We start from the raw sequence: 21,176 nt of genomic DNA, 5'->3' as shown, positions 1-21,176 counted from the left end.
CACTGATTTATTGAGCAAGCGAGTTAATTGAGATTTAGCTCGCTCTCTTCTTACAAGGAAATTAAACATATGGTAATGGGTATGATCAAATTTCAGATTATGTGCACCTGAAATGTATGTGAATAGAAACTAGAAACTGTTGTGTGCTTATATTATATTGTATGTGCAAAGTTCAAAGTTCAGTGCAAAAAAAAAAGCCTTAGAGTGCTTTTTGTAATGCCAAAGATAAGAGGCTATTTTTGCTTATATAAAGGGATAGTATTAGCAGCGCCTGTGCATGTGTGTGTGTGTGTGTGTGTGTTTCTTACTCCACAACCATTCAAAAGCCTCATTAAGCTTTTCAACCAATAACAGCAGTTTATCAAAGCTCTGAACCAACCAAAATTAAAGAGGAAATGACAAGGCCGTGTGCAGCTAAATTCCAGCATAATGGTTTGCAAATGTGAGCTGGTAAATACTATTCTATATGGACAACGGTTTCCCCTAATGTTCCTTTTAGATATCTGATTGAAAAAGGGTAAGTAGAGAATGTGGTTTTACTCCTTTTCAACTCAACTTTTCCTTTCTTCTCAATCAAGGAGGTACATTTTAGGTTTGATGAGGGTCTGGAAAGTTTCTTTCACTGCACGAGTGTTGCCAGCAGAATATGAGCTGCTGAAATAGGACTGGCACGGGAACACACCTCATTCAAATACAAGTATACAGTGTTGAGTTTGCTGGTAAAATTGTGGTGTAGTAACACCTTTCTAATAAATTATGCAACATGTTGGAAGTTGTGATTGTCTTCATGTTAATATATTGAAATAATTTTTAAAAGTATTCTAAAGACAAGTCTTTCTTTCAGTTTTTTTTTTTACAAGATCAATATCCATTAGAATACACCGACCAGGCTAAAAGTCTACAAGCATGCTAGCAGCTGTGTAAGGCACAGTGGTGCTTTAAGCTAAATGCTGACATCATCAAGCTAACATGCTCACAATGACAATGCTAACATGCTGGTGTTCAGGAGTATAATATTTACAATGTTCAACATATTAGTGTAGCATGTTAGCATGCTAGCATTTGCTTATTACGTCTAAACCAAGCCCCCATGAACAGCGCTGGGCTTTGGAGCCAATTTCACATAGTGGCCAAACTGTGTAACTACAACTTCTAGGTCCATCACGTGATGCCACTGAGTCCAAAAAGATATTTTCCTGTAGACTTACATTGTGACAGAGGCATCTGTAGTCAGTGGACACATGACTTCAATCAGGATTTGTAGAATATTTGATCCAATAACATTTGGTCCGATAAAGTTTTTGAAAATCGCACAATCAAATCTCTCGATTTAAGTTCACGAAAGTTTAGCTGGCAGAAGTCTCTAGTGTGCTTGCTATATGGGTCCCATGATGCAGAAGATCCAGGTAATTTTATACCTATGGAGTTTAACTTATTTGGTGTCATGGCCACTGAGCAACTTTCATTGGAATAAACAGGGCCTTGCCTCCAACGCTGTATCCAGTTCTCTTCTGACATCTGTGCACTAAACTAACACAAAGTGCAGTTGAAGCCGATGGGGATACCATTATTGTTTTGTCATATACGTCATCAATAGATAAAAAGTTAAGGGACCACCAAAGTAAATATAATTTGTCCCAAGGAGAACATACATGTGTGTACCAAATTTTATAGCAATTCATCCAATAGCTGTTATATACATTTCATTAAAAACTAAAATGTCAACCTGTCAGTAATACCACAGGAAAAGTCTGGGACTCACCAAAGCTGGTGTGGATACATTGTCTGGGAACCATAACTGTCTGCACCAAATTTCACGGATTCCATCCAAAAAAATCAGACATATTTCAGTCTGGACCAAAGTGGTGGTCCGACAGACCAACACTGCCACGTTGACACCACGGCTCGAGGGATAACTAAGTTACATTTACCATTTTAAACCACCTTGTAGTTTCAGCCATATCCATTTCATTACACAAGAACTGTCTGAAACATTCAAACTGCAGACTCTCACATTCACATCGACACAGGAACACAGGACATGTGACTTTTAACCATGAGACAGTGCTGGTCTAACAGGACCAATAGGAGTGCTCCACCAAAGCCAAGGTCATGGCTGAAGACTTTTCTGGAGCATTCTTTACTTGTGTCTTATGTAACGGGCTCTGGGTGCCCTGAGGGGCTTAGGGCCGACTGTGCGTGAGAGGCAGGCTATTCTTCAATAGAAGAATGGGTGAGGGGTCACAGAGGTGCTAATGAATGGTGTCTCTCTCTCCTGGCCCATATAACAACACTGGATTGTCTAGAGTTTCTTTCACACTCTCTCGATCTTAAGTGTCCCAGCCACTATTGACCTGAGTTTGGTGGGAGAATTTATTACAAACATGTCTCAACTGGAAAGAATTTTTCAAAGGGTCCTACCATGCTACTACTCTGTCAAATGTTAAAAATTCCTCCACATTACAGAGGAACTGCCTTTATTCTGTGTTTAATACCACACATCATAGTACTTCCGTCTAAAAAGTAATAAAGAGTGTTTCTACTTCCAAATGCGGAGGCACAGCAGCAACAATTACTTCACCTGTTGGATTGACAGTCTACTCCCACAGCCACAATAAGCCCACATATTGCTGCTATTGATGAATTATAGTAAGCTGTAAAATGAGCTGCTCTCATCAAGAGAAGATTAGCATCTTAAAACACCAGATGACAGAAGAGTTATTTTCTTTCCTTGCCATAACCTAATTATGATGAAAAGTCAATTATAAAGGCAAACAGTGAGTAAAGACAGGTTCGGCCGGGTCTGCCAGACAGTCTATTTTGGTGGAAAACAAAATCGGATGTCTGAACAACACAAATAGGCTCCTCTTTATTTCCCTGAGGATTGTTTTATCAGACAGAAGGCAGGCCATTGCCTCCTGTTACTTAGGAACATGTCAACATCATACAAAAGGGCCTTATGGGCATAATTTCCTAGACAGCATCTCAAATCTAATCCCATGTTTTTCCTGATTACACAAACAAAAGCTCTCACTGGAGCAGGAGATGCTAACATTAGCCTTATGAGTTTCTTTGTAGCCTAATCTTATTCCCCCACAATTGGATAAGCACGCCTTTGTTGTCAGTTCCAGCAGTGCGTTATATGCGTGCATCTGTGTGTGTGTGAGTGAGTGAGTGTGAAACACAAAGACAGCCTTTCAGAGACGGCGCTTGCACATGCTCCTCTGAGAGATGCGGAATCCATCACTACAGTGACAAATAGTGTCATCCCACCATGGTGGGGATGAATAACAACAGCATCTTTCACATTCACTGATACACTGACTGACATTAGTTGACATCAGGGACCTGTCAGGGATACATGCATGAGAGGACTTTCACACACCCTCATGCATATGTAGCACCTGCACATGTGTATACACCTTTCATCTCCACTATAGGTCTGAGTCTGCTGTGGGGCTCAATGTTTGTCCCTGATTACCAATCAACAGTTTCTGAGCTGTTTCCAAATACGGTATTAGACATTAATTTGTAAGCAAATACTGTCTGCATTGCACAATGTGCTTCCAAATTTTCTGTTTTGCAAATATGCAAATGTGACTCACAAAACAAATGATTTACCAAAGCTGCTGATTACACCAACAATTACAATCAATCAAGCATTAAGTGATAATAATGCAACTCTCATACAGCTTCCACCCCTCCACGTCTTGGCATCACACACTTGTTGACAACACATTTACAAAGTGGACATTGTCTGATTTCTTTTATGCTCATCACCAAAATTGAAATGGTGATTTTATCATTTTACTCATTTATCCATTGTCTTGATCTTCTTCTTCTTCAGCCATTGTTATACAATTGTTTTTAACATTGAGAGTCCATGGAAATTAAAACAAAACTCATCCTAATTATATAAATCACACCAAAATACTGCAATAAATGATGATGTTTTCAAGCCCTGACACACCAAACTGATAACAAAGACGTAGTGACGAAGGTTGCCTGTGTCTCAGACAGAAAGTTACACATGAACACACCACAAATACTACAGTCAATGACCAACTAGCATGTATGTTCTGCGCCTGCATGAGAATAAAATAATGCAGGCAGTGCTTTCTTTACCTCACTTCCGTTCCTACCCTTTCCTCAGCACTGATTGGTTCCTTTCACTCTTTGTTCACTCATTAACCTGACTGAGTTCACTTGTTCACCCCTATTTAAACCCTGAACACTGTTTCACTCACTTTCTTCATCATCACATGGAGCAACAGTGCTGGAAAGCAGTTTCTTTCTCCTAAGTGTATCCTGTGTATGACTAGTTTAAGCATTGAGCATTATTTACCCTTTCTTTAGTTTCTAATTTTGCACGTTTCTTTTAGACTCAAACCCATGTGTGTTTGCTCCCCCCTTTCATGTGTAATTGCAATCTGAATTGGGAAATAAAATGGACCTTTGTGTGCAAAAGGAAAGTTTCAGTGGCTAATACATTCTGATCGATACCCATGATAGTAGACCTCTCCTCAACAGGTAGTCTGTCACCGACGGGCTCCGGCGTCTCCAATTCAACATGCCGAACTGGCAAGCTGACAAGGACCGACTAGTGCCAACGGTGCGGGACACACCACCNGCTCCCCCCTTTCATGTGTAATTGCAATCTGAATTTGGAAATAAAATAGACCTTTGTGTGCAAAAGGAAAGTTTCAGTGGCTAATACATTCTGACCGATACCCACGATAGTAGACCTCTCCTCAACAGGTCTGTCACTGACGGGCTCCGGCGTCTCCAATTCAACATGCCGAACTGGCTGAAAAAAGCCGACAAGGACCGACTAGTGCCAACGGTGCGGGACACACCACCAAAATGAGGGCGACAGGCACCCACCGACAGCCCAACATCGACCAATGGCCGACTGTCAGCTTGGTATGTTAGAGACTCAACTAGAAGACCTAAGTCACCCTCCACGTCCAATAGTTCCCTTTTTTACCTGACTTTTACCAGATGGGAAATTCTGATTAAGAGAATCCATAACAAAGTCTATTCACAGACATGATGTATGCTATATAAATAAAAGGAACAAAGACACTGACAGGTGATAGCAAAAAAAAAGAAGAAGACTAATTTGGCCTTGACCGTCTCATCAGGGTTACTAATCATTTTCTGATAACTGTGTAATGAGGGTATGTCTCATTCAAATTTAGCCACTGTCACCTTTAGAGCTTGTAAATCAATTAAGATTTGTTGGCCCCGTCTCATGTCCGTTTTTGATGTTTGTGATCTCTGTTTTTTAATTGATGGGTTCAGTGGCTGTGTGACAAATTGCCCTTCAGTTGTAATACAGATTTACTCTTCTCCACTTCTCTAATCATGCTCTTCTGAACAACACATTAAAGACACGGAATTACAATGTTTGACATTTAATTAGATGTCAAACGTAAATTTTAGTCACTACTGTAATTATATTTCCTGTTCTTGATTGCCATCGTGGTTATGTCTTAAGGCTTGGAGAAAACTGTGCAGGAGTACACTCAGAAAATATGTGCACAAGCACTCGCGCTCAGATACTTGCAGGCAAACACTCTACTTTTTTATATGTAAAGGCTTACAAACACGGCTATGAATTCATATCCAGAGGGCGATAAACAAAACTGATCACGATGAGAGGCTGTCTGCATATAGAATAACAGACAAAAGACCTAAGGTGACCTTTCTGATGGCGGTACCCCATTGGGTCTCCACAAACAAAATGAAATACTGATTAAAGCCCTCCTGTGCTTTTTGACACGACAACCTCGCAACTCTGAGTCACCCAGGGTGACTTGGCCATGAGCTTCAGAGGTGTGAGCCGGGGCAAGTCTTCAATTTGGTGAGACACAGATTGCAATAGTGTTTCGCTCCTCCATCTCTCCATCCATTATTCATCCCTCCATCCTTCCATCCATCGTTCCTGGCTGTAGGCCATTTTTTCCCCAGCGGGACACTTCCATGCATAATGCAGCAGGGGCCCTATCATAGTCCTGTAATTGACATCCCTAGCCCAGCTAAGCTCATAGCTGGGGCACCAGTAAAACAGCCCCATGAGACAGAGGGACATGGAAAAAGATGATGAGAGCAGAGAGAGCACTGTACTGCATGTGTAAATGAGAGAGTGGGAGAGAGAAAAACAAAGTAAAGAAAGGCATAAAATTCAACAACATGAAGAGAAAAATATGAAAATGAGAACAGAAAGAAAAAGAAATTTAGAAAGCTTATGATTATCTCATAGAAATTAATTGGGAGAGGAAGAAAGCCAGAAGAGAAGAGGAGAGAAAGAAGGTGAGCATCCTTTTGTCTGTCACTCGGCGTGATGAGTTTTGCTTTTTCCCCAAATGCCTTGTCAACTCCCTCGTGTAATAACTGTTGAACTGCTGAACCAGTGTGACACAGATGCTGTTACAGCATCGCTGGTAAAATTTCACACATTGTTTGCATGCTTCTGTATGGATCTGCAGTTATGGAACACTTTTAAGACACAATGACAGACAGGTAAGGAAATAGACAAAAGTCACACAAGAGACAACAAGCACGCAAATTACAACTTTGTCTATTCTTTTGTATTCAGGCAAAGGTTGGAGGGCTGGCCTTTGCTAATGTCAGCTTACGGGAAGAAGCTTTGTCTCCTTTCCCTCCCTCTCGGACAGAGTCTGTGGGCTATTTTAGACACAGGGGCCTATTTGACCAAACTCCTACCACCCTTCGTTCTTTTTTAACAAGTCTGACTTCAAATGTCTGGCATTCCAGGCTGGCTGCAGATCAGCTCTCTGCTCCCAGACGGGGCCCCACAGGGCCAGGCCAAATGCCACACCATGTAGGGCCTGATCACATGAACGGGGGCCAGGCCGGGGCCCCCAGAGAGCCGCCCCACCCACATACACTGCATCGCATCAGAGCCCGAAAATAAATAGCAGAAAAGATATCAGAGGTCATCAGGAACAAGGAGGCGACTCTGCCGCTCGAGTCTGGAGAAAATGAGGCTTTGTAGTGCCGGCGCATGAGAAATAAGTCGCAGGTTTCAAGGTTAGGCTTTAGTTTCTAGTTGTTCTCAAGTGCTTAATCTTAAAAGCCCATTCATGCATACATAGATAGCTGGCTCTAAGCAGGTCGAGTTTGTATCACGGGATCCCTCTGTGTCATAGCCTGATGAGGTCAAGAATGTCTGCGTGCACACACAGAGAGGCATACATGAAGACGCAATAGCTGTATAAGGTACAGTCATAACAGAGCACCCACATAAACCAGCAGAGAGTCTCAGGCACCGACATGCACATCCACACACACACAAATACACACCCACATACTTTCAGCAAATCTACTTTGAATCCGTATCAGCTGGGAAGTGATAGCAGATGTCTGATCCATCTGATCTCTTAACAGTAAAACAATCCACAGTGCAGTTTGTTCCATGTTTAGTGCAGAGTCCAAAAACTGATGTCACGCCAGAGGAATGTTCTTAAGTGTGTGTTTGTGTGTGTATGTGTGTGTGTGTGTGTGTGTGTGTGTGTGTGTGTGTGTGTGTGTGTGTGTAGGATGCTAGAGCACAGATTTAAACGCACTTATTTGTCTGTAACGATGAGCTCTCTCTCTAGCTGAATACTGGCATGTTGCCGATATATTGGAGACCAAACAGCGAGAAATCTCTGTGAATGGGAAACGCTGACACTTTCAAGAGAACACCTAAACAAGCAGTAGGTGGCAACAAGGTAAGACGAAATCTTGTTCTGACCCAAAACACAAAAAATCATAGTTTTACAAGCCTATACTGTCTTCATACAATTTAATGAGACTGATACAAAGAGGGGTGTGCAATGTTTTAATGAGCATTAATGCAGTGCACTATGAGTTGATCTGGCTACAACAAGCCCCTGTCAATCAGCCTAAGGGAGGTGTCGACATGACATTTACGTGACATAACCCACATTCCTGTATCACTGCAGCTATTTGCATGCAAACCCCATCACTCATCACACAGCACTCAGAAGCCTCTTTTGGCTCCCACTACCACCTCAATGAAAAAGACAGGGCAAATCTATTTCACAGGATTATGATTTGAGACATTTTCTTGCCTGTAGGGTAATAAATAGGCTAATTTTTTTCTTCTCTCTTACGTAACGCGAGAGAATGAGACAGTGAGGAGATGGAAAGTGAGACCGCTCAGTACTGCGGGGCTACAGAAGAAGTGTTTGACAGAATGGAAAGACGGATGAGGGCGAGATCGAAGTGAAATTAGCCAGTGAGCAGAGCTGTCTCCAATACAGAGGTTTCAGGCTGCCACCTGGCTGGGCTGCTAGTCTGTCAGAGAAAAACCTGCGGCTGATGAATGCAGCGTGGGCTGAAGGTGTTTGATGTAAATACTTCTGCAACAACGCATTTACACAATACCACAATAGATAATCGCCGGAAAGAATGTACAAAGAGATCACTTGACAAGTACTGTAACAAGGTACAAGAACAATCAACAGGTATTAACAGGGAGAGGAATGCAGCCAAAAAGTGACTGTAAACTAGAATGCCTACATGTGAGACTAGCAATATTCTCTATTATTAATTACTCATCCAGCAATAGGTTGAATCTGTGAAGACAACTTTAGGCATTTACAACACTAAGACCAAAAAACGCCTACGTACATAACAAAACATCGGTTTGCAAACTCTCACACAACTCAAGCTCAGCACTTCCAAAACACATGAATTAGTTACTAAAACCTTACTATTTAAAACTGAACTGACAGTAAACTTTAATAAGCTCTCTTCAGAGCCAGACTCTATTGAGAAAAACAGTAATTTTACTTTGCTGAACACAGGAGCTGCTGGTCTATCACTGCCTCAATCAGTTAGTTTGCTTGTGTTATTGCGTGACTTTGGTGAATCTGAACTGAGACTAAAGAACACTACAGTCACACAATAACACAAACTTACGAACTAATAGAGGCAGCGAAAGATCAGCAGCTCCAGTGTTCAGCAAGGTAAAATTACTATTTGTTAATGAAGTCTGGCTTTGAACAGAGCATAGATAAAGTTCACTTTTAGTTCAGTTTTAATTAATAAGGATTAAGGATAAGGATGTTTGGGAGGTCCCTGCACGAGTTGTGGTAGAGTTTGGAAACAAATGTTTTCATATAGTTTTGCTATTGTTAAATGCGGACCACGCTATCTGCTGCCAGTTTTTGCAACCAACAAATCCTCCAGAAAGCCACAAGTAATTTAGCTTCTACTGGACGTGTTCTTGCAGGCAAATTCTCTCTGTTACATCAGGGCATCGTTACATTTTACCTGCTTGTAACTGCTAATCAATATCTTTTATTCCCTCTGCAATTCATCTTTTAAATTCTCTGTATATTCAATCAACTTTCTAGCATTTATTTATAGAATCCTCTGTTCCACTGAACTCCCTGGACCATTTCTGTTTTTATGTTTTTTTACTCATCTATTTATGTGTCTACATGTTACTGTATGCTATGTTATCGTATGTGTCAAAGGCAAGCTGTTCAAACAAATTGCCCCCTAGTGGGATTAAAAAAGTTGTCTGAATCTTAATCTGACTTTAGTTCATCAAGAATTTTCTTCGATTTTGGATTCTTCCTTCACAGAAGGCATGCGAGGAAAAACTTTTTTTTTGACAAATTCAATGTAACACAGGGTTAGTAACTGATATACAAATGATCTTTTAGGGGGCTAAGGTATTCCTTTAACTTACAAACATAAAGCAAATGGTGGCAAGAGAAAAAGACGACCACCAACATCATTAGGATTGTCTAGGAACCATGAATGTCTATACCACATTTTTTTTTAACTTTATTTTTATTGAGTTATTTGTTTTTACAATAAAACAGAACACTTAAATACCAAAGAAATGCACAGATGAGCAAGTGAAGGAGAGCAAGGGATACATGAGTCACAGTCATAGCATTTGTACATTCTGAAGGGACAAGAGGTAGATCCAGGGTTTTTCAGTCATTTTTGTTCCATTTGTCCATGTTCTTTTCTCCACATCAAAACAGAGCAAAAAGGTTTTCACATAGGTATACAATAAACGCCGGTTACATAGGTGTTTACTGATTATCTCCTTTTACAGTGCAGGGTCAGCTATTCAAGGTGAGCTATCCATTTCCTCCAGTATTTTACAGTGCAGGGTCAGCTATTCAAGGTGAGCTATCCATTTCCTCCAGTATTTAGTAAATCTGTCCATACACAGGTTCAAGGAAAAAGTCAGCTTCTCCATAATATATATTTCTTTTACAATACCAATCCACTCCTCTCTTGATGAGGATTCTTTAGTTAGCCACCGTCTTGTTATAGCTTTTTTACTGGCTGCTAACATTATTTTAACCAAATATTTGTCCCAAGCATTCATTGCAGAGGAGATATTGCCAAGGTAAACTGTACAAAAATCATGTTCAAACTCGAAACCCATTATTAATTTAATTTTGTCTACTACATTTCGCCAGTAAGGTTGTATAATTGGGCAGTCCCAGAAAACATGGAAGTGGTCTGCCTGGGAGTTTCCACACTCCCGCCAGCACCGTCCATAGCTTGGTTGGCCTTTCTTAGATTGTTTAATTTTTGGGGTGATAAAAAATCTAATCATGTTTTTCCATGTAAATTCCCTCCAATAACCAGAACTTGAAGTGCTCATTTGAGTTTTGCAGATGTTCAGCCATTCCTCTTCTGAGATGGTTATTTTTGCTTCTTTTTCCCAAATGGATGTCTATACCACATTTTGTGCCAATCCAGGTAGTAGATTTTGAAATTTTTCACAGGATAGATGTAACTTTGACCTGTCAGTCACACAGACTTATTCCCTGAATGTCAATGTATGTCTGTACAGAATTTCATGACATTGCATTTAAGAGTTTTATATATAAATAATATAAATTCTAGCCAAGACCAAACTGGTAGATGACCAATCGACAGACTGGCAGACTAACACTGCCATCCATAGCGGCCTGCTCCTAGTGAGGATAAAAACAGCCCATTGCAAAAGCAACTGGTGGACCAGCTTGAAGCAGAGCTCTCTCCCCAAGGCTAAAAGCAAACCCAGACATCGGAAGCATTACCACCGAGCATTTCACAGCACTTTGTTTCAAATATCTCATTTTGGCCGGTTCAGCGCAGAGGTCCCACGGACATTAAGCCGTCTGGCTTTGCACAGACAAATGAAATTACCCTCAGCCTCTAGGTTCCACTACCACACACACGCCCCAGGATGCACACCAAGAGCAGCAGCAGTGTCCCCTATGCCATGCAGTGGACCCATCCATCACTCCAGGGAATGGGTCCTGTGGAATCATCCATTAGTTAGTGGAATGGGTGTGCAGTGACAGGCCTGTCTTTCCACAGCCTCTAATCCAGAGTTATGGCACAGTGTGTCTGTGTTACTGTTAAATGCAGTACTATATGCCAGCTGTTGCCAGCAGGTTCACATCTGAGGGCAGTTCAAAGCAACGCACCATAACTCATCAACCACTGATGACAATGGACGCATAAATGGCACCTGGGAAAATACAGCACATGCGACTGTGGTTATAATTTTGAGCAATGCTGCACATTCATCCTGTCATGAATATAAAATTTGGAAACTAGCATGCATTCATTGTTTTCTGATCATATCTGAACAGAATCTGCCAATGCTTTTCGACACATATTCAACTGTACGCAGTGCAAAGACAAGATATTTTATGTTCAAACTGATCAACTTTATTGTTTTCTTGTGAATATGCACTCATTCTGAGTTTGGTTGAAAGAAGTTGGGGCAGGGGCATGTTTACAACTGTGCTACATCACCTTTTAAGCTTTTTCTTTTAACGACACTCAGTACGCATTTGGGACCTGAGGACAGTAGTTGTCAAAGTTTTTAAAGTGAAATTGCATTTTAAAGATTCACAAGAGGGCCCCCCAAAGTCTTAGAGATTTAAAGACTGTCTGTGTGAAAAGATGGGCCAAAATCCCATCTCAACACTGTAAGAGATTATTTCTTTATACAGGAAGTATCCTGAAACTGGCATTGTGAACAAAGGCTTCTCCAAGTATTAAATACATTTCAATTAGCATGCTCAATACTTTTTTCCTGTGTCATTTCACTTTGAAAATGTTACGATTTCTTTTCAGTGTCGTTTTATTGAGTTAACACTAAAGGCTGGTTTAAAGTTTATGTGAATAGCTGCATTGGAAAAATGTGTATGGGGAAAAATTTAGGCGTTGAATACTCATTTCCCCACTGTATATGGAAAAGGATAACAGACTTCTATAGAATCGGGGTTGTATAACCCTCTCCTGTCAAGCAGTGGAAGAGTTAAAAGATGGCTCCTTCAGTTGTGAGAAGGTAGTGTAGGAGAGCAGGTAAACCTATACTGCAGATAGAGAAGGGAAGCTGAGAGGCCCGAGATAACTAGAGAGGAATGTTCCTGCACTAACAAAACACTTGCTTAACTGGACCCTGTTATCTTCATTAAGAGCGCAGAGGAAGTTCTGACCAAGAAAAAGAGATGAGAAAGCAAGAAGACATGGATAGCAGTAGCAAACACTTGCGGGGTTCTGGAGCTGTCCCGTGTGTGTTCAGCAAGCGGCGAGCAGAGGAACAAGGGGAACTGGTAGAGAAAAGAAATAAAGCTCATCTAAAAATCTTAACTACTTGCAATCACTTTTAAAGTGTCCACAGGACACTCCCTCTCCTTCTGTCCAGGTGCAGGCATGCGGAGCTGCCTTTTCAACTCGCCAGGCTCTTTTGTGTAGCTACAGAAGAGAGGGAGATCCACTCAAGGTGGGAAGAAAGAAACACCTCATCCTTGACTATTTGATTAACAGCTGTCTCCCGTGCCAAAAAATACGACCCCCCACATCCCGCCCTCCCCGCCGCGAACCCACCGACTGACTCCTGAAAGAGCAGGGCTGTGTCGCACACTTCTAGGGTTACTTCACAGATCAAACTGGAGAGGAGAGCAGAAAGGCAAGAAATCCACTGAGACGTCAGAAGGAAGAGGGGAGGACAAGCAGTGGGAGGACTGGGAAAGAAATGGAGTAAGGAGGGACAGAGAAAAGGGGGACGACACAGGTCAATAAGGAGGCAGGAGGTGGAATTCAGTAAGGGTGCAAAGTGATGGGGAATCATCGCCAGTGAGGCACAAAAGTGAGACTCGTTAGAAACTGGGGCAGGTTAAGATTAACATCTAATCGTTTTAATTTGCATCTTGTGGTCTGCTGTTATATTTCATTTACTTACAATTTAAGATGGTAACAAGCAACAATGACTTTCCTCGAGGTTGATTATCTTTCTGTAATGATCAGCTTTATCTTTTAAACACTGATGATTTGGCATGATTCATCTCATTATTACTGACCACTTAGTAAAGTCTGCAAGGTTTTTGATTTATTTCCTCAATTAAAAAGAACCATCGGTGTCCAATCATTCGGTATGCCATAAAAAAAACAACTTGCAGAATTAATAATCCATTATTGTTAACATCTCATAACAAAACTTATATTGTTAGTGCATAGCTGAGAGTTGAGAGTCAGTTACCATATAATTCATATGCACTGTGTTTGGAAAAAGAAGCTGACAAGAGTAACAACTACATGTAGCAAACGTGCTTTGTGAAGACAGTAATGTGAATTCGGTTGTTTCTTGCATTAAAAAGGCTGCTGTTTGGAAGCAAGTCTGAAATAAATACGCTCTCTTGAGGCTGCATTACCATGTGTGAATAACACAATGTAACAAAAGCTTCTACCATACTGACATTAATGAAACCCAGAGTCTCAAGAAAACTTGTGGTATGCTTTGGGAAATGGTCGGCAGTAACGTGAGGAATATGTGATTTCTAGTTAATGGGTTAAAACATGTAAAAACACTGGTCTGGTTCTATTAAAGATGAATACAAGCTCAGGTGGTACACTAAAGAGCTCCAGGACAACGGGGGGATTACCCTGCAGGGTAGTGGCTCCCCCCGGCACCTCAGCTCCCTACTTCCTCCCAACAGGGACCAATGGCCAATGTAACTTCCTGCTGGCCCATAAACAAACAATGCAGTCAACTGAAGTCAGGCTGAAAATCCTCCAGTGCCACTTAGAGAGGTCAAGAGGTATACACCAGTCATAATTTTAACCTAGTACCCGTGACAGTTATATGGCTGCCTAGTTTGGCTGTACTGAAAAAGGAACAAGCAGTTTAACGACTTGATCCTTTTTTCTCCCTATTTCTTCAGACAGCCACCCCCTGTGAGGCGAGAGCTGCGTAAAAGGAGAAAAACAAAACAGGAGAAATGTACCATCAGGGGAAATTATGGGTTTGGTGGGAGAAAACTATTTTGGCAATAAAGATGTTTGCACTTTTATTACCAGCTTCCTTAATCATCACTGTTTTTTAAAGAAGAACAACACAAACACGCTGCACAAACAGGCTTTTTGCAATGAGACGTGTCAAGTTACAGATATATTTAAGTATGTGTGTGTGTGGGTTTATCAGAGCCCGCCATCAAGTTGTGTGGGGCGGCCCTCCCTTCCCTTGTCACAAAGAAAAAACCCAACAGCAACAACAAAGGATTACACATTAATCTGGCTCAATTACAGCTATAGCATGAGGACAACCCAAACATCAAAACATGTTAACTTAAAAAAAAACGTGGTAATTTCCCCACCAGAGAAAGAAAAGCAGATAACAGTCAATGACAAATGATCTCTTTAGCATTCCTCTGACGTCATCCCATCGCTCTAAACACACATCCTTACACCCGTATTTGAACAATACGCGCATTCATACAAACACAAGCACAGGAATCAGCCTGTCTGCAGCGAAGCAAAACAAAACCTTCATCACCCACACAACCAAAAAGGCCCCGGTTTCAACACTTGGGTCATTTCTCAACAAAAATGCGGGGAAACCACCGCTCTCTCAGGGACGTCAGACACGTCTTCATTTTGGGTACGTTGCAAACACATGCGATTTCTGATTAGTCCAAGTCCGGCCAGCGCTTTGGGACACAGAGGCCTCAGCTTCAAAGAGCGAGAGGAAATGCTGTGCCCTTCCTGTCACTCCCAGTCGGAACCGAATGACGTGATCAAGATGTGATGAGATTACACATCAGAATTTAAAAAAAGAAGAAAAAACAGTATGAGCTAAGACATATAAAAATAAAGACAAAAACGTACAAATATACACACAAACGCACATTAATAATGTTCAGGAAATAGTGGGAGGTCTGCCCACGACAGCTCGGAGCGGATTCACTATATTTACAGCTTTGGTACCCACTCCCATGTCTTTCAATCGCTCAAGACAATGGGCTTTTATATACGGGCTGGAAACAGAAGTAACTTTAAGGGATTCCCCAACTGTGCTCACTGACGACGTCTCTGTCATACTGTGCTTTGTTTCCCCTTATCTCAGACACCTCTTCATCCCTCGTTTATACTCCTCTATCAATGTTTAACCATACTGTATTTTTCTTCCTTTCCCTTATCGGCTCCTTGATGTCTTTAAGGTTTTCCTAACAGCACTGGCAGAGGACACACAGCAGCGCCTCTACATTCCGCTCTCTTAGTTTGGTTTGTCATAGGAACAGAAAGAAACACAAGGGCAACATGAAAGACAAAAAGAAAGATACTGTTTGGCATATACAGTCCGCTTGCTGCAGGCTAATATGCATCTATTGATAACTTGGACTGCTAAAGAACTCTCGGAGCCATAGGAGAACATACGGATTATGATCAAATATAACGGATTGAAGCTCTCGTTGTGACATTAAATAAACTAAAATTGGTTGGGTGAAATCCTATGAACTGCTGACTGGCTTCATCCCCTGGAAGCTACATTTGCGTAAGTCTAGTACCCTTTGTGTGTGCATGTGTGTGAATCAGAAAGCCCTATGGGTGCAAAGTGTACACGGCACAGCCCTTGAATGTAGACCTGCCCTTACTTGACTCCTTAATCTTCGGTTTCCTGCCCTCCCTCTCCGTATCTCAGAATAAAAACTTCATGCCACTGTGAATCCTCCCCTGTTTTGCCTCTGCCCTCCCTTTCCTGTATCACTCTATAACAGCTTTATGCCTCCTTGCCACAGCTCCCTGTCCCATAGCCCCTCCACTCCTGCTGTTTCCACTGGGGCACTGCACAAAAACTGCATTTGGCTTGGTCCCAAGCGCTGGGGCCCACATACCTCCCAATCTCTAGATTAAATAGCGCCATGTCTCTGAAGTTCTTCCAGGGGCTAATGGCTTTTGTTGCTGGGAATAATCCACACATCCTCTCCCACATCCTGGGGGTCCGCGGGCCTGTCGTGAACCCCGCCTTTACCCTCTCCATCTCTCTCTCATCTCCATCTCAATCTACGCTTCCATTTTGGTTGACCTCCCCGCCTCCCTATGGCACAACCCTGTGGTTAAGTGCGGAGGCATGCAGGACCGAACCACCCGCGCTGAGGGGAGGATGCAGTGAGTTGACATTGGGTTGAGACCCATGCAGAGTTTTATAGGGAGTCAGTGCAGGTGCTGTCTGAAGCTTAATGAAGGCCTTAAATCTCTTCTCTGTCATCTGTAGCTAACTGGGGTCTAAGCAGCCAGGGCAGGAGGGATAAGTGCCCGGGAGCTATCCTCATAAGGGAAAGAAAACATCCGTCAGGCAACAACCACAGCAGAACAGCCTCTGTGTTAGCACTTGATGTCCATTCAAAATAAATACAGCAGGGAGACAGATTTTCACGAGATGAGGGGAAAGATTTTCCGTAGATCAAAGAGCACTCTGTATTTTTGGGCGAAGTAGTCAAAATAAGTATGCAAAGTTGTGAAAGAGGTCCAGACACCGACTCTCTTGTCACCCTCTGTCCTTCAAAATATCTCTGATTAAGACCGCTCTTGGCTGCAACACCGAAAATTCACGCTGAATACATATTCAGGTATGAGCTCATATCCTGTCTGGGGTACTTTTCTCCAGGGAGGCCGCCGGGAGAGAGGAAAAAGACAGACAGAGAGGAGGAGAGACTGTGGTTGCAGACCGCAGACAGTGGGACAACGTTCACTGACCACCCTAATCAGTTTACTTTATCAACACAATTTTAAAAAAGGCCAGTCATTGATGGTCTTTATTTTGCTACAATTTCCAATTTTAACTTTAAACTTTCAGTCGCATCTGCAGGCACGCCATATGCCAGCTGAAAATACTATATTGCAGAAAAAATATAAAACTTGATTTCCAGGGAAACTATCACTATTGTAGAATGCTGGAGGCCAGACTGGAGAGTGATCGACCATACAGAGAAGTGGAGAGGACAGAGAAGGATGGCAAACACAAGGGGGCTTGAAGATTTAGAGATTTTATGAGGGCAAAGAGAGAAACAGCAAGTCAGGAGATGAAAAGAGACAGTGAAGGGTGAAAAAGAAGTGACAGAAGCAGGACACTACGGATTTTCAGGACAGAAGGATGACAGAAAACAGGAGAGGAGGAGATGAATATGGAAAACAAGTGGAGGGGACAGGAGCTAAAGAGTTGAGGGTGAAGAGGGAACAAAGAAATACACAGAGCAGAATTATTATCTATTGTGCGTAGGACAGTGAATCTGTCATCCTGTGGCTTTGTGCCCACCCATCTGCCCCCAGACCTCCACTAAAACTGCACACAAACATACATACATACATACATACATAAATACACACAGGTCTAGTGTGGAGCTGGGAGCCTGCAGACCACCTGAAATCTCTGCTGGTTAAATACAACACAGCAGACTATTGACGGACATGCTGAGTCAATGAAGCTGTGCCCAGAGACGAGGTTAGCCACCACTCTCATCAAGAGGTTCAGGGTTTGAGGTTAGGGTTTGGGTTCTTTAAGGGCAGAAAAAATACTACAAGAAGAAAGTAGAACCATATTATGTTTGGAGGAAGGGATGGAGAAAATATTGCACAGTGTAAACTTGCCTGAGAGTGTGAACCTCATGGATAAAACGTTAAAAAAAAGTGTAAGCAGGTCAAGAGATGTGGGATTTTGGTTATAAGAAGAGAGCTGTTTGGGATGGAAAAAGGGATGAAGGATGAAAGAAGTGGTGAGCTTTGGAAACGGGATGAGGAAAGGGAGGAGTAGCATTTTGGGAAAGGGATGAAGGAAGGGAGGGAATAGAAAAAACGTCATGAAAAGTAGTCGGTTAATGATGGGACAATGACAGAAGACAGTATGGAAAAAGGTTTGAGCAGAGGCCTGGTGAGGAAGCTGAAGATTTCTTTGTCTGCTAACTTTTATGTATTTACATTTTGTCCGGCTTCAGTGGAGAGCTGCTTGAGTATTTTACTGTATCTTTTCTTGCTGGAAAAAAATCAATAGTGACAAGATACAGTCTCCAACTCACAACTGAAACACATCCTTTTATATGCAGCACGGACATGCAAGCAGCTCAGAAGTCATACAGGCCGGGGTTGGAAGCGGTTATGTTGGGGAGAAAAGGAAAGATGACAAGTGACTAAACAGAGTTTGGAGGGAGTTATGGCTAGACTCATTAATTCAGTAAAGAATTTCAATGTGGAAGATCTCCACAAAGAAGATTGAGACAAAGTGAGGGGGGGCTGAAATGTGAAGTATATCATTAATCATGCAACTCAGAAACTTTTTACTTAAGAAACCAAACCAGAAGCAGCGGGATAAAGTTGAAAAATAACAAAGTGCTGGCTTTGTTGTGGCAAATCTTTGATGTTCAGTTTCTTTACAACTTGGGAATTCATGTCCAAAAAATAGCCTTTAAATGACGACAGACACAGAACTGCAGAACTTGAAAAGCTGCTCTATTTGATATTTAATATTAACAATGGATCAAATGACTATGCATACTGTGAAAGGTGTCACTTGCAGTAACACCCCCACAGATAATTACCACTCTTGCAACTCCCCTTTGTGGAGTGTTTTAGCATCTCTCAGGTCATTATTTTGGTATTACAGACTTCAACTTTACTGTTTTAGTTCACTCTCCCAGCTCTCATCAGCATCACTTCCAAACAGCTATCAGCAAACAGACTAATTTAGCTACTTTGCGAAATGTGTTTGCATACCAAAAACACAAGACAAAAACAGAGAAAAATAAGGAGGAAGAAAAGAAAGAAAGATACAAACAAGTTAACTAACTAAGAAACAAAGAACTAAACTTAAAGCTTCTGAAATAATCAATGAAGTTGTGCTGCTGTTCCTCGTGTGTAAATGCGCACAGCGTCTTTCTTAATCGGGACGCACTTATAGTTTCTGCTGCAGTGATCCACATACATTCATTAATAAGCATTAATATAAGGTAACATATTAGACTGAAGTAGGCAGGTTTTATATAATCATTTGCTTTAGGTAAAATGAAAATAGCAACAGATATTATTTCACCCACCTGCAACCCATCCACAGGATCAGAATTTTAATTTTTATGAACAAGCCCACCCCATTCACAGATTAACCTTTATGTCTGTAGATATAACTGCCATCCACGCATCACTACTGTAATCACAACTCCAAATAAATATTAATATGTCTCTGTTTCTGCCGGATGTGTGAAAAGGCAGCTGTGCCATCATCAACTTCAAAGGTGATAATATGTCGATGTTGTATTCACAGGTTGCTTCTGCTGCCCCCAAGTGGTCAAAAAATTATTTTACCCTAGGTTTAAATAACCACAGTAGAATTTAAAAATTATCTATATGCAAACACCGCTTGAAGTAAACATACAAGCCTGTTTCCTCTGCCTTCCTACCTTTCCTACCCTGTTCTCTGTCCAGCATTTTGCCCAATCTACAACTTCAAACATTCTACCAAAGACCTAGTTGTCATTACCTGGCCATGCCCAAACTGGAGAACCCTGCTGGGACGATGAGAACATCAAGGCGGGGAAAGGGGTGGACCCCCAGAACGGTGTGGGCTGCAGCCAAACACTGAGGCAACAGCTTGAGGACTCCCATCTGCAAAAGGAAAGCAACAAGTTTCTTAAAATAACTGACAAGTTTCACGTAAATCAGAGGTTTGTGTATTGATATAAATGAGTAGGCTATACAGTATTATTGTGTACATGTCTTCCTCTTTTTCATGTGTATGTCTATGATGATGCTATGCTCCAGATCAGAGGTTATCTGGAAGTATAAGTCAAAGGCAGCTGCACACACTGAGTGTTTCATGGAGGCATCATCACCTCAGAAATGACTGAATGGGCAAACATCTTTGATTTGAGATATTCCCCCTTAGAGTACTCGGAATGTTTTAAATGGCCTTTGTGGGAATATAGTCTCATGCTTTTACCATTCTGCCAAGAGCCTGCAGTTGAAAACCGCTGAGCATCATGACACAAACATTAACTGATGCTAACTGTCTCTTCTAATCATATAAAATATAATTAGCTCAAGTCTCAGTGGCTCTTTGTCAAAACTCCACCTGGGCCTCCTGTAGCAAGCAGACAGGGCCAAACACACGGTGTGGAATCACCCGCTGGGACCTAGCCGACTGCTCAGTAAATCGGCAAGGGTAGTCGCCATGGGAACAAGAGATGCCGTCATCCACCATGCCTGAATAATCAGTTACAGAGAGCCCCCCATCCTCAAGGGAAAAGCAACAGAATGTTGAGTCTGGGCGGGTGGTCTGGTCTCCGCTGTAGCAGATTAAAAACAGGGGAGAGAAGTTTAATTCAAGGTTAATAACGACAATTTAATGAATTTTCTTTTTGAAATAATATACAGTTCTTGAGTTGGTGAACCAAATATGGCACAGTGTGTCCCCTCTCTCTGTGCTGAGCATGGAAACAAAAGCAGTGGAAATATGGAATATATACGTCACAAAGGCAAACCGCAGTGATCCCAAAAATATCTAGGTGCCGACATGCAATCTCGTTCACTCTAAATCCAATATCCAGCACTAACTCCATCCTCAGCATCAGAGCCGTTCCAAAGGTTTCGAGCGACATCCAAGTTTCCTTCCAGCCATTCACTGAAAATAAAGGCCTTCCTTGTAGCTGGAGATTCCTGGGGCCTGCAGCAGGCTACAGCTGGGCTGCTGCTGGAGGAAAACCATGAGGGGAGGAGGAGGATTACTGGAAACCACTGGCAGACCTGCCAACCTGCTGGCCAGTGGAGAAGGAGACCCCAGCCCTACCCTGCCCTGCCCACAGCCAGTCAGCCCTCTTTAATGCCCCATTCTGCACTATATC

General features: G+C 42.0%; 1 protein-coding gene across 3 annotated transcripts in view; it reads right to left on the bottom strand.

Moving 5' to 3' along the window:
- Window positions 1-21,176, bottom strand: part of aopep (aminopeptidase O (putative)) — a 97,270-nt gene that overhangs the window by 69,409 nt on the left and 6,685 nt on the right. For all 3 annotated transcript variants that reach the window (XM_050051759.1, XM_050051762.1, XM_050051761.1), the window contains exons 5-6: window positions 20,408-20,621; window positions 19,817-19,941 (exon numbers count right to left, since the gene is read on the bottom strand). In XM_050051759.1, the coding sequence (XP_049907716.1) occupies window positions 19,817-19,941; window positions 20,408-20,621 (339 nt within the window). The remainder of the gene's footprint in view (window positions 1-19,816; window positions 19,942-20,407; window positions 20,622-21,176) is intronic.

Source organism: Epinephelus moara, chromosome 8 (genome assembly GCF_006386435.1).
Source record: "Epinephelus moara isolate mb chromosome 8, YSFRI_EMoa_1.0, whole genome shotgun sequence".
NCBI classification, from domain to species: Eukaryota; Metazoa; Chordata; class Actinopteri; order Perciformes; family Serranidae; genus Epinephelus; species Epinephelus moara.
The sequence above is the reverse complement of the archived record's forward strand: the minus strand, read 5'-3'. Positions and strand labels throughout refer to the sequence as shown.